At 39.9% G+C, this 17,919-nt stretch overlaps 1 protein-coding gene across 4 annotated transcripts in view; it reads left to right on the top strand.

The window, feature by feature from the left end:
- LOC106868704 (uncharacterized) overlaps window positions 1–17,406 on the top strand; it is a 91,539-nt gene extending 74,133 nt beyond the window's left edge. For all 4 annotated transcript variants that reach the window (XM_089353033.1, XM_089353034.1, XM_089353036.1 and 1 more), the window contains 3 exons: window positions 4,946–5,058; window positions 6,815–6,907; window positions 16,375–17,406. In XM_089353033.1, coding sequence (XP_089209159.1) covers window positions 4,946–5,058; window positions 6,815–6,907; window positions 16,375–16,521 — 353 coding nt within the window. In that variant the 3' untranslated portion in view covers window positions 16,522–17,406. The remainder of the gene's footprint in view (window positions 1–4,945; window positions 5,059–6,814; window positions 6,908–16,374) is intronic.
- Window positions 17,407–17,919: the final 513 nt, after the last annotated feature.

The raw sequence follows: 17,919 nt of genomic DNA, 5'->3' as shown, positions 1-17,919 counted from the left end.
TTAATCTTAAGACTATATCCTTTCTACTATGGGCACAAGGCCTGAAATTTTTGGGAAGGGGGCCAGTCAGTTAGATCAACCCCCAGTACGCAACTGGTACTTATTTTATCGACCTCCAAAAGGATGAAAAGGAAAGTTGACCCCGGCAGAATTTGAACTCAGAACATAGCGGCAGACAAAAAATGCCTGGCATGCTGACAATTCGGCCAGCTCACTACCTTTTATTAAAACCATATATATATATTAAAAAAAAATCTGATATCTTTATCAAATCACTGAAATTGTGACTTGCAGTGGTGAGCTAGAAAAATCAACACCAAATAATTTCTGAAAAACAATAATTGGTTGTTGTTCAACTCATCACAAGCTCTGTTTGAGTAGACCTAGGACCGAAGGCTTTCCATCTTGTATTTTGTTTCTCATGCTAGGCTGCATTAGCTAGTGTTTCCTCCCTTTTCCAAAACAACCTGGTACAATTGGATGAGATTTAACTGTTATTTCTAGCAGGTTGAGTGACTGCATAGAGCAGTGTCTCAACTCTATTTTCTCAAGGGACACCATTGATTCCTATTTTACTCTGCTAGACCCTCACCCATTTAATGTTTTTTTAAATAAAATCCTATTTTTATAATTAAATATTAGGGATTTTATAAAAAAAAAAAAAAAATATTTGCATATTGTAGAAATATAACAAAAATGTTAACAAAATCTTATATGGACCCAGGTTGAGAACCACTGGCATGGAGACTCTCTAATTGGCTGAAAAGACAATTGGTAACGAGTAGAACAACTGTTATTACTTATTTTGGGACTTGCATACTGAGAAATGAAATATAATTTAATTTTCTCATTTGCCACTTAAAAAAATAAAATGGTCATAAGTAATAATGGTGAATGATGTTGATCATCATCATTTCACATCTGTTCTCCATGCTGACATGAGTTGGCTGGTTTGACCAGAGTCGGCAAACTGGAGAGCTGTGCCAGCTTGCAACTTGATTAGTTTGGTCTCAACAGGAGGATGCTCTTCCTCATGCCAACCATGCATTTTTGCGTATGTATATGCAAAAATCATTCACAGACGTACTCCTGCATACGGTTTCACTGTCCACTTTGAGTTCCGGATCCGATGAAGGAAGGTTCCAAGTATGGTGTAAAATATGAACACAAATAGGTTCCTACACACACACACACACACACACACACACACATATGTATGTATGGCACCAGCATGGGTGTTTTCTATGTGGACTAGCACAATCTGAATGAATCCTCAATGATCTGAAACTTATCATTTTGAAGTTAGATATGATTGAATTATTGGAAGATGGAGAAAAATAAGTTTTGATCTAGGTAGGTATAAGAATCATACTCGTGTGGTTATTATATAGTTTTACTCATTTTTCTTAGCTAAACAGGAGTGGGGACCTATTTTGGTGCCATGTAAAAGGCACCTGTGCTGGCACTATGTATAAAGCACCCAGTACAATCTGTAAAGTGGTTAGCATTAAGAAAGGTGTACAGCTGTAGAAACCATGCCAATACAATCAACTGAAGCCTGGTACAGTTCTCTGGCTTGCCAGCTCCTGTCAAACCATCCAACCATGCCAGCATAGAAAACAGACGATAAATAATGATGATAATGAATAATGTGTATTATCTCTACTAGGTGCTTGAGTGTGTTATTGTCATATCTTGGTTGGCATGAATTATCTTGATGTGCTTGGTATCTTTATGCCTTAGAAAAGGAATGGAGAAAATGTGCTAAGCTCTAGTTCTGTGACACAGATTATTGATTTATTTTGCTGCACCAATTCCTGAAAATTGATCAAGTTAATTATTGACTAACGCTATGGTATGACAGATCCCTACATACAATATTGTGATGAGTTCTTGTAAAATGTTTTTTGTTGGGTTGTGGGCATCTATTACAGTTTAAGGCTTTAGCATTTAAACTGGTCATATCCGGTCAAAATATTCTACCTATTTCATGTTCAAAGCAGACAGATCTAGCCTCTCATGCCTCTGCTATAACATCATTCTAAAAATAGATAATCATATTGAAATCTTGCAGCTGTGAGACTGCATAATTAATTTAAAACATAATGAATAAATAAGGATAGGATTGTATTTGATAAAGTAATCTGGATGCCAAAGGGTTAAATAGTAATTGTGATATGAACTAGCCTCATGCTTACATGTTGAAGGACAAACCCCATGAGGAAACTTATGGCCACTAGCCTGGTAGAAATAGCTGAAAAATTTTGCTCAAATCACTTGCTACTGTCTTAAGAATGGAAAAAGCTCATTTAGCAAACATACCCCTAGGCACATTATGCTTTCAATAAATATTAAAAAAAAAACCAACAACGTGCTATTGATTTTTTTAAAAAAAATGTGTGAGAGAAGATTGCAATGTCGTTGGTAAGAAATGTGTCTGCAGAGATGATGGTGCACTTGCATTTAATGATTCTGCAAAGAAAGAAGCTTGGAATGAAAGACTGATGGATGTGGAAAATGAATGGAAGCAGGAGAGTCTGCCAAACATTGACCCAACTGAGGGACCAGCTCTCTGAATTGACAGTAGCTTAGTAGGTAAAGTAATTAAGGAGAAAGCTCCTGGCCCATCTGATATTGCCACTGAGATGCTTAAAATATCTGGCAGAGTAGGATATAGCCTAGTCAACTGTATAGTTAACCAGATTGTCCCCGAGGGAGTCATACTCAATGATTGGTGTAGCAGCAGCAGTCAACTGCTTCAAAGTCAAAGGTGATGCCTTAGATAGGAATAATTACAGAAGCATCAAACTGCTGGACCAGGTGATGAAAGTCATGGAGAGGGTCATAGCTCAACTAATAAAGGAGAGAATTAGCGTTGATGAGATGCAGTTTGGATTTGTGCCAGGCAGGAGCAAGACTGATGCTATATTCCTAGTTAGGCAGCTACAGGAGAAATATCTAGCCAAAAATAAACCCCTGTACTTGGCTTTCGTTGACATGGAGAAAGCCTTTGACAGGGTCCCTTATCTGGTGGTCAATGAGAAAACTAAGGATAGATGAATGGTTAGTGAGAGCTGTACAACCCATGTACAGGGATGCTGTCAGTAAGGTGAAGGTTAACGATGAGTAGAGTGAGGAATTCAGGGTATAAGGATCAGTTCTCAGCCCCTTCTTGTTCATCATAGTCCTCCAGGCAACAACAGGAATTTAAGACTGGCTTCCCTTGGGAGCTCCTCTATGCTGATCTTCTTCCTGTAGCTTAATCACCACCTGAACTAGAGAAATTTCAGGTGTGGAGGCAAGGCCTAGAATCAAAGGGCCTTAGAATTAATCTAGTAAAAATCAAAGTCTTAGTAAGTAGGAGAGCAAACAAATCACAAATCCCTTCAGTTAGATGGCCCACCTCAATCTGTAGGAAAGATGTTGGAAGATGTACTCAGTGCAAGCTTTGGACACATAAGAGGTGCAGCAATATCAGAGGAAGGTTAACTGGGAAAATAACACCAAAAATGTATAGAAAATAGATTCAACTGCCACTGGAGTAAGCCAGGAGTAGTAGATAACTTTCGTTATCTAGGTGATCAAGTTCGTAGTAGAGGTGGACGCTCTAAGAGCATAGCTGTGAGAGTAAGAATAGGCTGAGCAAAGTTCAGAGAGCTCCTACCTCTGCTGGCAACAAAGGACCTCTCCTTCAAAGTGAAAGGCAGACTGTATGATGTTTGTGTGCGAATAGCTATGTTATACGGTTGTGAAACATGGGCTGTGACAGCCAAAGACATTCATAGGCTTGGAAGAAATGAAGCTAGTATGCTTCACTGGATATGTACGACGGAGTATAAGTATCTTGAGAGCAAAGTTGGGAATAAGAGGCATCAGATGTGGTGTGCAAGAGAGATGACTGAGCTGGTATGGTCATGTGTTGCGTATGGACGAGGACAGCTGTGTAAAGAAGTGCTTATCTCTGTGGAGGAAACCTGTGGTAGAGGTAGACCCAGGAAAATATGGGACGAGGTGGTGAAACATGATCTTTGAACGTTGGGCCTCACAGAGGCAATGGATAATGACTGAGATCTTTGGTGATATGCCTTGCTTGAGAAGACCTGTCAAGCCAAGTGAAATTGTAGTCATGGCTCATGCTGGTGTCATGTAACTGGCACTCATGCTTGTGGTACTTGAAAAGCACCTTTCGAGTGTTGGGCCTCACAGGGGAGAAGTGGCTGATGCTGGTGGCATGTGAAGAGCACCTTTCAAGTGTTGTGCCTCACGAAGGCAATGACAAATGTCCGAGACCTTTGGCATTATGCCGTGCTCGAGGAGACTTATCAAATCAAGTGAAATTGTAGTTGTGGCAGATACTGCTGTCATGCAAATGGCACATAAAAGCACCCATTGCACTCTCGGAGTGGTTGACATTAAGAAGGGCCATCCAGCCGTAGAAACTATGCCAAATCAATAAGGCGGTGAGCTGGCAGAAACATTAGCACACTGGGCGAAATGCTTAGCGGTATTTCATCTGTCTTTACGTTCTGATTCAAATTCCGCCAAGATCAACTTTGCTTTTCATCCTTTCGGGGTCGATAAATTAAGTACCAGTTACACATTGGGGTCGATGTAATTGACTTAATCCTTTTGTCTGACCTTGTTTGTCCCTTCTATGTTTAGCCCCTTGTGGGCAATAAAGAAATAAGAAACTATACCAAATCAGACTGGAGTCTGGTACAGCCTTCCAGCTTGCCCATCCTGGTCAAACCGTCCAACCTATGCCAGCATGGACAACAGACATTAAGTGATGATGATGATGATGATGAATCCACAACCACCACCACCATATATTGTAGTAAAAGTACTTGGACATCTATATGATTATATTTTCTGTCTTACACACACACACAACTGCTTGATAAAAGCCTTGTTTAACTGAATTGCTTTATTGATATTGTTACAGTAATGTCTTGGGATGGTAGCAAATCTCTCCTTGATCAACAACTTGAACGTGAGAGGAGCCGGCACGATCGGTACATGTCACATGATTACAATGATGATTATGATCGTGGAAAAGTAAGTTGGTTTTCTTTATTCAAACAAGTTTCCAAATAATTTCTTTCTTCATTGATATTTATTTATTTGTTGCACATATTCTCAAATAAAACTGCCTGCTTTAGGTGCCACATTTAATATTTATAGCAGTGGAGTTGTAAGACAACACAGAGGTGAGATTGCACTGGCTGTCAGAATTGTTTGAGAAGTGATTTATTGCCAAGTTTAAAGAACTCAGTTTCTAGATCATCATAAAACTGAGATATTGTGTTCATGGACAAATTATGAATGAACAATCCATAAATTCTGTTGAAAACCAGTTTATCAACTGAAGAAATTATTTGTTAATTATGTCAGCTCAACATTAATTTGAAAGAAGAAATAAAAAAAAAAGACTTAGTTTGCTGTCTCCTTCTGACTGGGGTAACTATTGTCTCCTTTTTAGCAAGATACTTGTTTCTGCTGCTCTGTTATAACTCCAACCTCTCATCATCTTGCACAAAGCCAAAAGGTCCTTGTTTTGCAAGTTACTCAGTGACTGTGCCAGTGCTGGAGCTATGTAAAGAGTATCCAGTTCACTCTGTAAACTTGTTGGTGTTAGGAAGGGCATCCAACATAAAAAAAAAACCATACCAAAGTTAACCTCACTGATGCTTATGCCATGTGATAAGCATCCAGTCCACTCTAAAGTGGTTAGCATTAGGAAGGGACTCCAGCCTGTAAGAAACATGCCAAAGCAGACAGTGGAGTTTGGTACAATCCTCTGGCTTCCCAGCTCCTGTCAAACCATCCAGCTCTTGCCAGCATGGAAGACAGATGTTAAATGATGATGATGATAATGATGATGATGTGCCTCATCACTCTCTGTGGTTGTAATAATGCAATGTAATGATAGGGACACAAAAATAGAAATAAGATTATTTTAGCAATGGATGGATTAGGATGAGGGTTTCAAGTTAAACCTGTCTGTCTGTGTGTCTCTTTTTCTCACTATTTTGTTCTTGGTTTTGAAACTCATGACAGCAATCATTGTAACTGCAAACTTTTAGACACAGCTGATTTTGTCCTCTTTATGGAACCGACTTAGTGGGATGAAGGGAATAGAAATTCAAGGAACCCCTTGTACTAACAAGGACAGGCTGTATGGTATGAAGGAATCAGAAAGAAAAGAAATTGAGCCATTAGTGTTAATTACATGAGGTGATAGTATTGATTACTCTCTTACTCTTTTATTCGTTTCAGTCATTTGACTGCGGCCATGCTGGAGCATCGCCTGTAGTCGAGCAAATCGACCCCAGGACTTTATTCTTTGGAAGCCAAGTACTTAGTCTATCGGTCTCTTTTGCCAAACTGCTAGATTACGGGGACATAAAAACACCACCATCAGTTGTCAAGCGATGTGGGGGGGGGGGGGCAAACACAGACACAAACACACACACACACACATATATATGACAGGCTTCTTTCAGTTTCTGTCTACCAAATCCACTCACAAGGCTTTGGTCAGCCCGAGGCTATAGTAGAAGACACTTGCCCAAGGTGCCACGCAGTGGGACTGAACCCGGAACCATGTGGTTGGTAAGCAAGCTACTTACCACACAGCCACTCCTGCGCCGATTACATTGGTAATAAGTTGTTTGTTTTTTTTTGTTTTTTTTCGTCCTTCCAGTGAATTTTCTTGCTTGATAGTCAAGGAAGTAATAAGGAATTTTGATGCAAGCAGTCTTTATTATTTTAAATTCAATAAAATTATATTCAATCCTATTTATTCAAACAGGTGAAAAAAATCAAAAAACAGCGGTTGAACCATATGTACAAGAGTGGAATAAATCACTTTCAGCGACTTCACAATGAACGTAACAAGGAGAAGGTGAGTTCTTTTAAATTGCTTTGCTGGAACAACACCCTCCCCCACTTTCTTTTCTGTAAACAAAAATATCTTTCACTCAAATGGGATGGCGTTATGATGAGCAGAAAAGTTTGTGTTAATCACCTGGACAGCTTTCGTTACGTGTGTGGAAAATTTACACTAAAAGATCAGAGAAATAAGCTTACAAAGAAATTTTAAAATGATTACAAGTTTAACTTTAGATGCAAAGTTGGGGACCAAGATAAACTGCGGGCACCTCATGTTTGTTGCAAAAACTGCTACATAGCACTAACCCAATGGCTGAATGGTAAACGGAAAAGTATGCCATTTGCAGTACCAATGGTATAGTGCGAACCAACAAACCACCATTCCAATTGTTATTTCTGCTTAATTAACATCACAGGTTTCTCTAAGAACAAATCCAAGATTGTTTATCCAGATTGCCCTTCAGCTTTAAAATCATTTGCTCATGCTGTTGAAAATATTCCTATTCCAGGACCTCCTTCATCTTTTTTCAAAGATAGTTTAAGTGAAGAAAGTACTGCATCTACTTCAATTGAAGGCATGCGGAGTGATACAGCAGATCACTGTGATGAACCAGGATCTTCAAAAGTTCCTCATTTATTAAGTCAACTTGGGTTAAATGATTTAGATACAGACTTGGGTTTAACAAAAGAAAAGTCAGAACTACTGGGCGCCAGGTTGAAACAATTGAATCTTTTACATGACGGTGTAAAAAGCTTGTATTTTCAAAAACGGCATACAGAAATGCATGAATCTTTTACGGAGAAGGATGGTATCTGTTTTCGTTGTGATGTTGAAGGACTCCTATGTGAGATAGGGTACGGCCATAATCCTGAAGAATGGAGACTCTTCATAGATTCCAGCAAAGAAAGCCAAAAATCTTCAATGCCATTTGCACATGCTGTAGGATTAAAGGAAACTTATGAATCAATGGATAAAATTTTGCACTTGATTAAATATTCTGAGCACAAGTGGAATATATGCACGGACTTGGAAAGTTATTGGTTTTCTTCTTGGGTTGCAAGTGGGGTATACAAAGCATCAGTGCTTTTTGAACCTTTGGAACAGCAGAGATGACAAGCATCACTATCATCACAAAGAGTGGCCGAAGAGAAGTGATTTCACTCCAGGGAGATACAACGTTAAATATATTCCTTTAGTTGACCCTCAGAAAATTTACCTTTTTCTCTTACACATTAAACTTGGCTTGTTTAAGAATTTGTTAAGGCCATGAATGAAGATGGTGAAGGATTCAAATATCTCAGTGAAAAATTTATTTCTAGTAAGACCAAAGCTGGTGTTTTTAATGGACCGGAAATTCACCCAATAATTTGTGATGAGCTTTTTCAAGAAAAATTAAGCCCAGTAGAGAAAACTGCTTGGGAAAAGTTTGTTTCTCCTGTAGAAAATTTTTTGGGAAATGAAGATCATCTAACTACGTTGCAATTGTGAATGATTTTTTGAAAGCTTATAAGCAACTTGGGGCAAGAATGTCTCTAAAAATTCATTTTCTCCACTCTTATCTTGACTTTTTTCCACCCAATATGGGTGATGTAAGAAATGAGAATGGTGAACGATTTCATCAAGAAATCAGAGAGCTAGAAAGCTGCTACAGTGCCAGACTTATACCAAACATGCTGACGGACTACTGCTGGTTTTTAGAACGAGAAACGAACATGCAACATAGGCCTAAAAGAAGACACCAAAGCTATTTTTGAAAACCATAGAATTAATAATATTCACTTTACACTTTTGTTTTGTGTTTTATTGGTCTTAGAATTACTTGTCCACCTAGTTGCTATTGTTCTTATACCAAATAACGGTAATTTATGCTTAACATAACATTTATTTTATTTATCATGAATTTTCACATTATTGTAATTTTGATAGCAGTATAATAATGATAGCGCAAAAACATGATGTGCTAGAGCAAAAATGATTGCAGATTGCACCATTTTGTCTAATAGTAGCAAAACTTTTGTTGCTTAGTGTCATATTACCTTATAATCAGACCTGCCCTTGCAGAATATTGAAAATGTGTGACACATCTTGTATGATAGTGACAATCACTTTACAACTATCACATGCTGTGCAGGAGAACAGACACAAACATACACACATTCATACATATGCATGCATATGTCATTGCTTATTATGTAAAAGTGTCGTAAGTCCAAAACATTGCTTTTCAGAATACGAAAAAATAGTTTCACCATTCCAAAGCAAAAAAACTGTTGTACTACACTTTGACAATTTTTAATATCTTGGAAACTGAAGCAGCTGGAGGTACAATAATTTGACTAAAAGAACTAGCTATTGCAAGCAAAAATAAATATTGTAAAAACTGCATTTGGCCAAATTTGGACATATGGCAGTTTAACATAACAGCAACGACACACACACACACACACACACACACACACACACACACACACATATATATATATATATACATACAGGCAAAGAACACAGGTACAAGATTTTCTTGGTCGGCCCAAGGCTATAGTAGAAGACACTTGCCCAGGGAATGAACCCAGAACCATGTGGTTGGTAAGCAAGCTACTTACCACACAGCCACTCCTGTGCCTATATATATATTTATGTGTATATATATATATATATATATATATATATATATATATATATATATATATATATATATATATATATGTGTATGTATATTTATGTGTGTATATATATATATATATATATATATATATATATATATATATGAATACCCGTCAGAGTGTAAGTATCTTGAGAGAAAAGCTGAACATTAGAAGCATCAGTTGTGGTGTGCAAGAGAGACGATTGCGCTGGTATGGACATGTGGTGAGAATGGATGAGGATAGCTGCGTGAAAAAGTGCCACACCCTAACAGTTGAGGGAATCCGTGGAAGAGGTAGGCCCAGGAAGACCTGGGCTGAGGTGGTGAGGCAAGACCTTCGTACATTGGGCCTCACCGAGGCGATGACTACTGACCGAGACCTTTGGAAATGTGCTGTGCGTGAGAAGACCCGGCAAGCCAAGTAAGATCGTTGCCAGTGCCCCTGGACTGGCTCTTGTGCGGGTGGCACATGAGATGCACCATTTTGAGCGTGGCTGTTGCCAGTACCGCCTGACTGGCTCCCGTAGGATTTTCGAGTGAGATCGTTGCCAGTGCCCCTGAACTGGCCTGTGCGGGTGGCACATAAAAGACACCATTTCGAGCGTGGCCGTTTTCGTGCGGGTGACACGTAAAAGCACCCACTACACTCTCTGAGTGGTTGGCGTTAGGAAGGGCATCCAGCTGTAGAAACTCTGCCAAATTAGATTGGAGCCTGGTGTTGCCATCCGGTTTCACCAGTCCTCAGTCAAATCGTCCAACCCATGCTGGCATGGAAAGCGGACGTTAAACAATGATGATGATATGTATGTATATTTATGTGTATATATATATATATATATATATATATATATATATACTAACAGTATAACCCGACCTTGTCCAGGTGTGACTTATTATGCCATCTACGATATGTCTTGCTAGCTGAAAATCAACTAAAAAAGAAAGCCTTACAACGAAAAAACCCTTATGTTGTAAATATGTTCATAATTCAAAAGGCGATGAAATTAATAGGGAAAGTCTGAAGGCTGTTTTGCGTAAAATTATTAAGCATACGTAAATTTCATCCGTGTTATTGGCTATAGAAATGCTTGTGCAAAACAACTTTTTGCGCTGCCCTGATTATACATAGCAGGGTAATCCCTTTTCACAGGAGCTAGGATGGCAATTTGTGATGAAGCAATTGCTGGCGATCTGTTGCTAAACAGTTTTGCCAGAATTCTATCAGATTGGGCAGAAGGTGTTGATGCACCATTTTGCATTATGTTCAAAGTAGCTACTGGAATGTGGTGAATTGCTGCAGTGTGTGGCTGTCATTTTAAACCGATTGCTGTCTTTCCCCAGCAAACTCTCTTCTTTGGAGGCATAATCTATGTATATATTAAACAGAACAACAAAAGTTATAATAGATGGCACGGTCGGTACTTTTCACATATCTGTAATTTTTCAGATTAACACCCGCACGATTACCCAATCCTAAACCTAATCCTAACACTAGCCCTAACACTAACCCTAAACCCTAACCCTGACTCTAAAAAACGTAACCGTAACATTAATCCTAAACCCTAACCCTAACACCCTAGTGGAAATCGTGGTAAATTTACAAAACATTGACGAACATGAGTTATATTTTACTGAATGATTGTGTACTTGCACGTGTATGCTTTTGAGAGTGCGAGAGAGGAAGAGGTAGAGAGGGGGAGAGAAAGGAATAGGGGTAGTTAAAAGTTTTCTTATGACTGCTTCTCTTCACTGCCTATTACTTCATTAGAAATCTAAGGGTGCACATAAGCACATAATAGAGAAAAATGAAACAAATATGGACGACTTGCTCCGAAACACCACCGAGTGGGGAACACTTCTCAAAAATAACCTGCAGTTGTTTCCTTCAAAATTCCTACATGCTTGAAATGTACATACGTCAAGGTACATTTGTACAAAATTTCATGAAAAAATATTCATTTTCCTGGAAGTTAAGAGAAATTTAAGTGGAATTTCCGAATATTGTACCCCACCCCCTTCCAAAACACTTTCACCGAAAATTGTTGTATATTTGGAATCTACATAATAAACAATATATGCATAGAAAAGTTCATTAAAAAATATTCATTTTTATGAAAGTTATGACCTTCCAAAGTTGGGGGATACAACTCTGTAGTTATGCCATCAATGTTTTGTAAATATACCACGATGTGAATGATTGTTTACTTGCAAGTGTATACGTTTGAGAGAGCGAGAGAGGAAGAGGGGGAGAAATGAATAGAGATTGAGAACAATGTGTATGTTGTTGTCACAGGTCATGTATGTGTGGTTGTGTGTGTTTTTACGTATCTATGTTATGAAAAATAGGTAAAGAATACTGGGATGAAAGTTTAATCTATGACGTTGTATGTATCATTTTCTCTCTCCCTTTCCCTCTTTTACTCTTACTCTCTATATTTTTATGTTGAGCGCGTGTGTAAGAATGGTGTTCCAGGTAGAAGGGATGAAATATAAAAGTTGCTAGAAACAACAGCCAAATCTCCCTTAAATCACACAAAGTAAACGGAATTTTAAAAATCTAATTACTGCACTGGAAAGTTCAGATCGAGAAAATTCCATTGATGTAAAAATTTTTACGAAAAAGTGGAAAATGTGGATTTCTATAAACATTCAAAAAGGCTTCACACAAACACACAATTTCAGATTTATATATTAACCCTTTTGTTACCAAACCGCCCAAAGCTGCCCGAAAAAAATTTTGGTTCATGTGACCAAGCCGCCCAAAACTGCCCGTAATCACCTATTCATATTTAAATGAGAATATCCGAGCAAATCTCGTTAGTACATTCGTGAAAACACGTGATTATTTGTGTAAACAGTTCAGCTATAGTTTTGTACGACGATCAACGTGGTTTTTTAATTTTGTGAATTTTGGGAGATTTTTTTCCAAATTTGTTCCTGTTGTGTTTTCAAAATTTGTAATCCTGACAAAAAAATGGATACGAATTTTATTCTGTCAAGCAGCGAGTCAGAATTCGAAGGATTTTCCGTTGAAGACCTTGATAAATCTAACTCTGTAACCGAAAAAAAAAGCACGTGGTATTTGATAATGAATCTGAGGTTTCATTTTCCGAAAATGAAAGCAGTGAATCCGAGAGCTCCGATGATAGCGATAAAGAGAATGAATTAGTACCTGAATGGAGTGAAAATTTAAAAACTCCTTCTTTCAGTGATTTTTCTGAAGAAACTGGACCAAGTCACAGTCTTACCCAGGAGAGTAAAGCTTTAGACTATTTCTTTTTGTTTTTCCAATGTGCCTATTTGAATTGATTACGGCGGAAACAAACCGTTACGCTAAATGTAAACAAAGCGTAAAAAAGGATAGTTTGTGGTTTCCCATAAACTTGAATGAAATTAAAACATATTTTGCCATAAATATTATTATGGGCATTAGAAAGTTACCTAGAATAACAAATTACTGGAGTAGTGATGAACCCTTTGAAGACGAATATGTCTCAAGTATAATGACGAGGATACGGTTTTTTAAATTGACTCAATATCTACATGTAAGAGACACGAGCAGTACACCAGTACGTGGAAAACCAGACTTTGATCCCTTATTTAAAATAAGACCCCTCATTGACTGTGTTCAAAGCACATATAAAACAGTTTATAGATGAGGATATGGTGGGCTATAAAGGCCGAGTGCGTTTTCGACAGTATATGCCAGGAAAGCGCACAGAATGGGGGATCAAAGTTTGGAAAAGATTTGTGAATCAAATACTGGGTACTGCTCTGGATTTTAATTTTATACTGGCAAAAGAGACAGTAATAAATCCAGTAATGTGCACAACTCTTCTATAATAATATTTTGTTGTATACCCAATTGAATATTAGCTAATAACCCATTTTCTATAGCGATGTTTGAACAAAAATTTAAATAATTTTATATTTTGTTGAATTTACCTGTAATTAAAGTCACTTTGTGACAAAAATTTTGGTATAGAATTGGTTGAGAACCTTTCATTAAATTATCTTCCAAAAATCACATTCATTTGTTGATAAATAAAAAAGTTAGAGTTGTTTAATGAAACCAGCCTAAATTTAAACACATAAGGGGTGTAATTTGGTTAGAAATATGGTAACGAAAGGGTTAAGATATATATATATGCCTATATGAATATATATCATCATCATCATCACCATCATCATCATCACCATCATCATCATTTAACGTCCGATTTCCATGCTAGCTTGAGTTGGAAGATTTGCCTGGGGACTGGCGAACCGGATGACTGCACCAGACTCCAATCCGATCTGGCAGCGTTTCTGCGGCTGGATGCCCTTCCTGGCGCCAGCCACTCTGAGAGTGTAGTAGGTGCTTTTTGCGTGCCACTGGAACGAGGGCCAGTCCAGGGGTATGGGCAACGGCCATGCTCAAATGGTGTTTTTTTACATGCCACCTGTACAGGAGTCAGTCCAATGTTTTGTTCACATGACACTGGCACAGGTGCCAGTAAGGCGAAGCTGGAAACGATCTTGCTTAAATGGTGCTTTTTACGTGCCACCGGCATGGGAGCGAGACCCCTGCTCTGGCAGTGATCCCACTCGGATTGTGCTGTTAGCGCTCCACTGGCACGGGTGCCAGTCATCAAATTTGGTTCAGATTCGATTTTGATTCCACTTGCCTCAACAGGTCTTTGCAGGCGGGGTTTTGTGTCCAAAGGAGGAAAGGTATGCATAAGTGGGCTGGCTATACCTTAGCGGTTGAGGGAGCCTGTGGAAGAGGTAGGCCCAGGAAGACCTGGGATGAGGTGGTAAGGCACGACCTTCAAACATTGGGCCTCACCGAGGCGATGACTTCTGACCGAGACCTTTGGAAATATACTGTGCTCGAGAAGACCCGGCAAGCCAAGTGAGACCTAAATCTAAGGCCCAGCCAGTACACTTATGCGTACCTTCCTTCCTTCAGTGGACACTAAATTCCGCTTGTGAAGACCTGTTGAGGCAAGTGAAATCGAAATCAAGTTAAATTAAAATTAGACACTAAACCCCACTTGCGAAGACCTGTTGAGGCAAGTGAAATAGAAATAGATCGTTGCCGTGCCCCTGAACTGGCTTTGTGTGGGGCCGTCGTAGGATTTTCGAGCGAGATCGTTGCCAGTGCTCCTGGACTGGCCCATGTGCAGGCAACACATGAAATCTTTCGAGCGGGATCGTTGCCAGTGCCCCTGGACTGGCTCATGTGCGGGTGACACATGAAATCTTTCGAGCGAGATTGTTGCCGGTGCCCCTGGGCCGGCTCTTGTGCGGGTGACACATGAAATCTTTCGAGCGGGATCGTTGCCGGTGCCCCTGGGCCGGCTCTTGTGCGGGTGACACATGAGGTTTTTCGAGCGAGATCGTTGCCGGTGCCCCTGGACTGGCTCATGTGCGGGCGACACATGATATCTTTCGAGCGAGATCGTTGCCAGTGCACCTGGACTGGCCCATGTGCGGGCGACACATGATATCTTTCGAGCGAGATCGTTGCCAGTGCTCCTGGACTGGCCCATGTGCGGGCAACACATGAAATCTTTCGAGCGGGATCGTTGCCAGTGCCCCTGGACTGGCTCATGTGCGAGCGACACATGAAATCTTTCGAGCGGGATCGTTGCCAGTGCCCCTGGACTGGCTCATGTGCGGGCGACACATGAAATCTTTCGAGCGGGATCGTTGCCAGTGCTCCTGGACTGGCCCATGTGCAGGCGACACATGAAATCTTTCAAGCGGGATCGTTGCCAGTGCCCCTGAACTGGCTCATGTGCGTGCGACACATGAAATCTTTCGAGCGGGATCGTTGCCGGTGCCCCTGGGCCGGCTCTTGTGCGGGTGACACATGAGGTTTTTCGAGCGAGATCGTTGCCAGTGCCCCTGGACTGGCTCATGTGCGGGCGACACATGAAATCTTTCGAGCGGGATCGTTGCCAGTGCCCCTGGACTGGCTCATGTGCGAGCGACACATGAAATCTTTCGAGCGGGATCGTTGCCAGTGCCCCTGGACTGGCTCATGTGCGGGCGACACATGAATTCATTCGAGTGAGATCGTTGCCGGTGCCCCTGGGCTGGCTTTTGTGCGGGTGACACATGAGGTTTTTCGAGCGAGATCGTTGCCGGTGCCCCTGGACTGGCTCATGTGCCGGCGACACATGAAATCTTTCGAGAGAGATCGTTGCCAGTGCCTCTGGACTGGCTCTTGTGCGGGTGACACATGAAATGTTTTGAGCGGGATCGTTGCCAGTGCCCCTGGACTGGCTCATGTGCGGGCGACACATGAAATCTTTCAAGTGGGATCGTTGCCAGTGCCCCTGGGATGGCTCTTGTGCGGGTGACACATGAGGTTTCTCGAGCGAGATGAGCATGGCCGTTGCCAGTACCGCCTGACTGGCCTTCGTGCAGGTGACACGTAAAAGCACCCACTACACTCTCTGAGTGGTTGGCGTTAGGAAGGGCATCCAGCTGTAGATACTCTGCCAAATCAGATTGGAGCTTGGTGTAGCCATCTGGTTTCACCAGTCCTCAGTCAAATCATCCAACCCATGCTAGCATGGAAAGCAGATGTTAAACGACGACGATATATATATATATATATATATATATATATATATATATATATAAATAAATAAATAAATAAACCAGTTTCCATACACTAAATCCACTCACAACAATGTTATATCATTTTGCAGTTGCCCAATGTTCCTAGAAGAATTATTCAGTTATGAACCATTGTCTTTGTGACGGAAATTTGCATTCGTATTTTGTTGAAAATTTTTGAAGAATATTGTACTGATGTTTTGTTTTTCTTTTGTCATTGCAGTGGCGTTATGGTCAGCGAATGCAGTCCTCTCCATACAGTCAAAACTCATATCATCGGCCTTATTCTCACTATGGCCACCACAACCAGTCGATGCCTTATATTGGTCACTACAACCACTACATGGGACGTCATTCTTATCGTCATTGAGAGTGGAGTATGACAGAGGTCCCTCTCTTTCTCTCTCTCTCTCTCTCCCCCCTCCAACTATCCTTCATATGCATGTTTAATACATGCCATACTTTCAGACACCTATTGTCACCACTACCTCCATTGCAATTAGCTTTGACTGTGTGGTAGTACTTACACAACAGCAAAAGCAGTTAATCTTTAAAAAAAATTTTAAATAAACAAAAAAAAATCCTCCAACTCCTATCAACATTCATTAATAAAATTCTTCAAAAAGCCTCTGGTAGATTCTTTGACTGGTACTGCCACTTTGATGTACAGCACTTTCTGACCAAAGCTATATTCAGCATCACTTCACTTCACTCATGTACACCACTGGACAATAACTGTTTTTTTTTTTTTTTTTTTTTTTTTTTTTAAACTTCCCCTAAGTAACTCAGAGATAATTCTATAGAATTGTCAAAGGACTGACAACCTTCTGCCTTTTCTCTACCGGTTCAGAGACTAAGATTAATGGATTTGTTTTTGTCTGTATGCGCGTGTGTGTGTGTGTGCACGTGTGTGTATATGTGTGCGTACGTGTGTGTGTGTGTGTGTGTGTATGTGTGTTGCTTCAATTGCCTGCAGATGAATCACACACACTCTCATGCTTCCCATGCACACACAAGTTGTCTGTTGTGTTGCAGAAATCAAGCGAACACAATAACAACAAGGAATGTGAGAAAGAACTTGTAGTAGCAGATATCTTCATATACATGTGTGTATGGCTATTTATTCAACAAAAGAATGAAATTTTTTTTTTTTTTATTTTAAATATTTTTATTTTATACATTTATCTCCTCTTGAAGAAAAAACCTGTGAAAGCTGCACATTGTCTTCATTAAAATTTACTAGGTCAAAGTTTAATTGGCTCGAATTGTATTTGTTTTTATTCACTTTCCATTTCTTTTTTCAAGTTTCTATTTTTAACTTAGATATTTTTTTTCATATTTTGTAATTTTACTTGTTGCTTAATGTTAAGCAAATAATGAAATACAGACTCGGACGGCTAGATGAAGAGATGTCTAGTGTTTTTCATATCTTCAGTAATCAACTGTAATTTGCTTACTGGGGGAAAATTTGATGTGTGGGACTATTACTACCCATATGTTCATTAATTGGAAAGTTTACCTCTTACCTGGCTCACCTTACCTCACTTCCACTCCCTCTCTCAGCTAAGAGGTCTTTGTCTTATAACTCACTTGGTGACCCTGCTGGTGCAAGTTCCACATAAAAAGCACCCTGTGCATTCTGGCGTTAGGAAGGGCATCTAGCCATACAAGGCAGACAATTAGAGCCTAGTGCAGCTTGTCAGCTCCTTCAACTGTTCATCTCATGCTTGCATTGAAAACGGATGTTAAATGACGATGATGATGACTA

This window comes from Octopus bimaculoides, chromosome 5, assembly GCF_046866305.1.
Source record: "Octopus bimaculoides isolate indiv1 chromosome 5, ASM4686630v1, whole genome shotgun sequence".
Lineage (NCBI taxonomy): Eukaryota > Metazoa > Mollusca > Cephalopoda > Octopoda > Octopodidae > Octopus > Octopus bimaculoides.
Note: the sequence above shows the minus strand (reverse complement) of the source record. Positions and strands in the feature narration are given on the sequence as shown.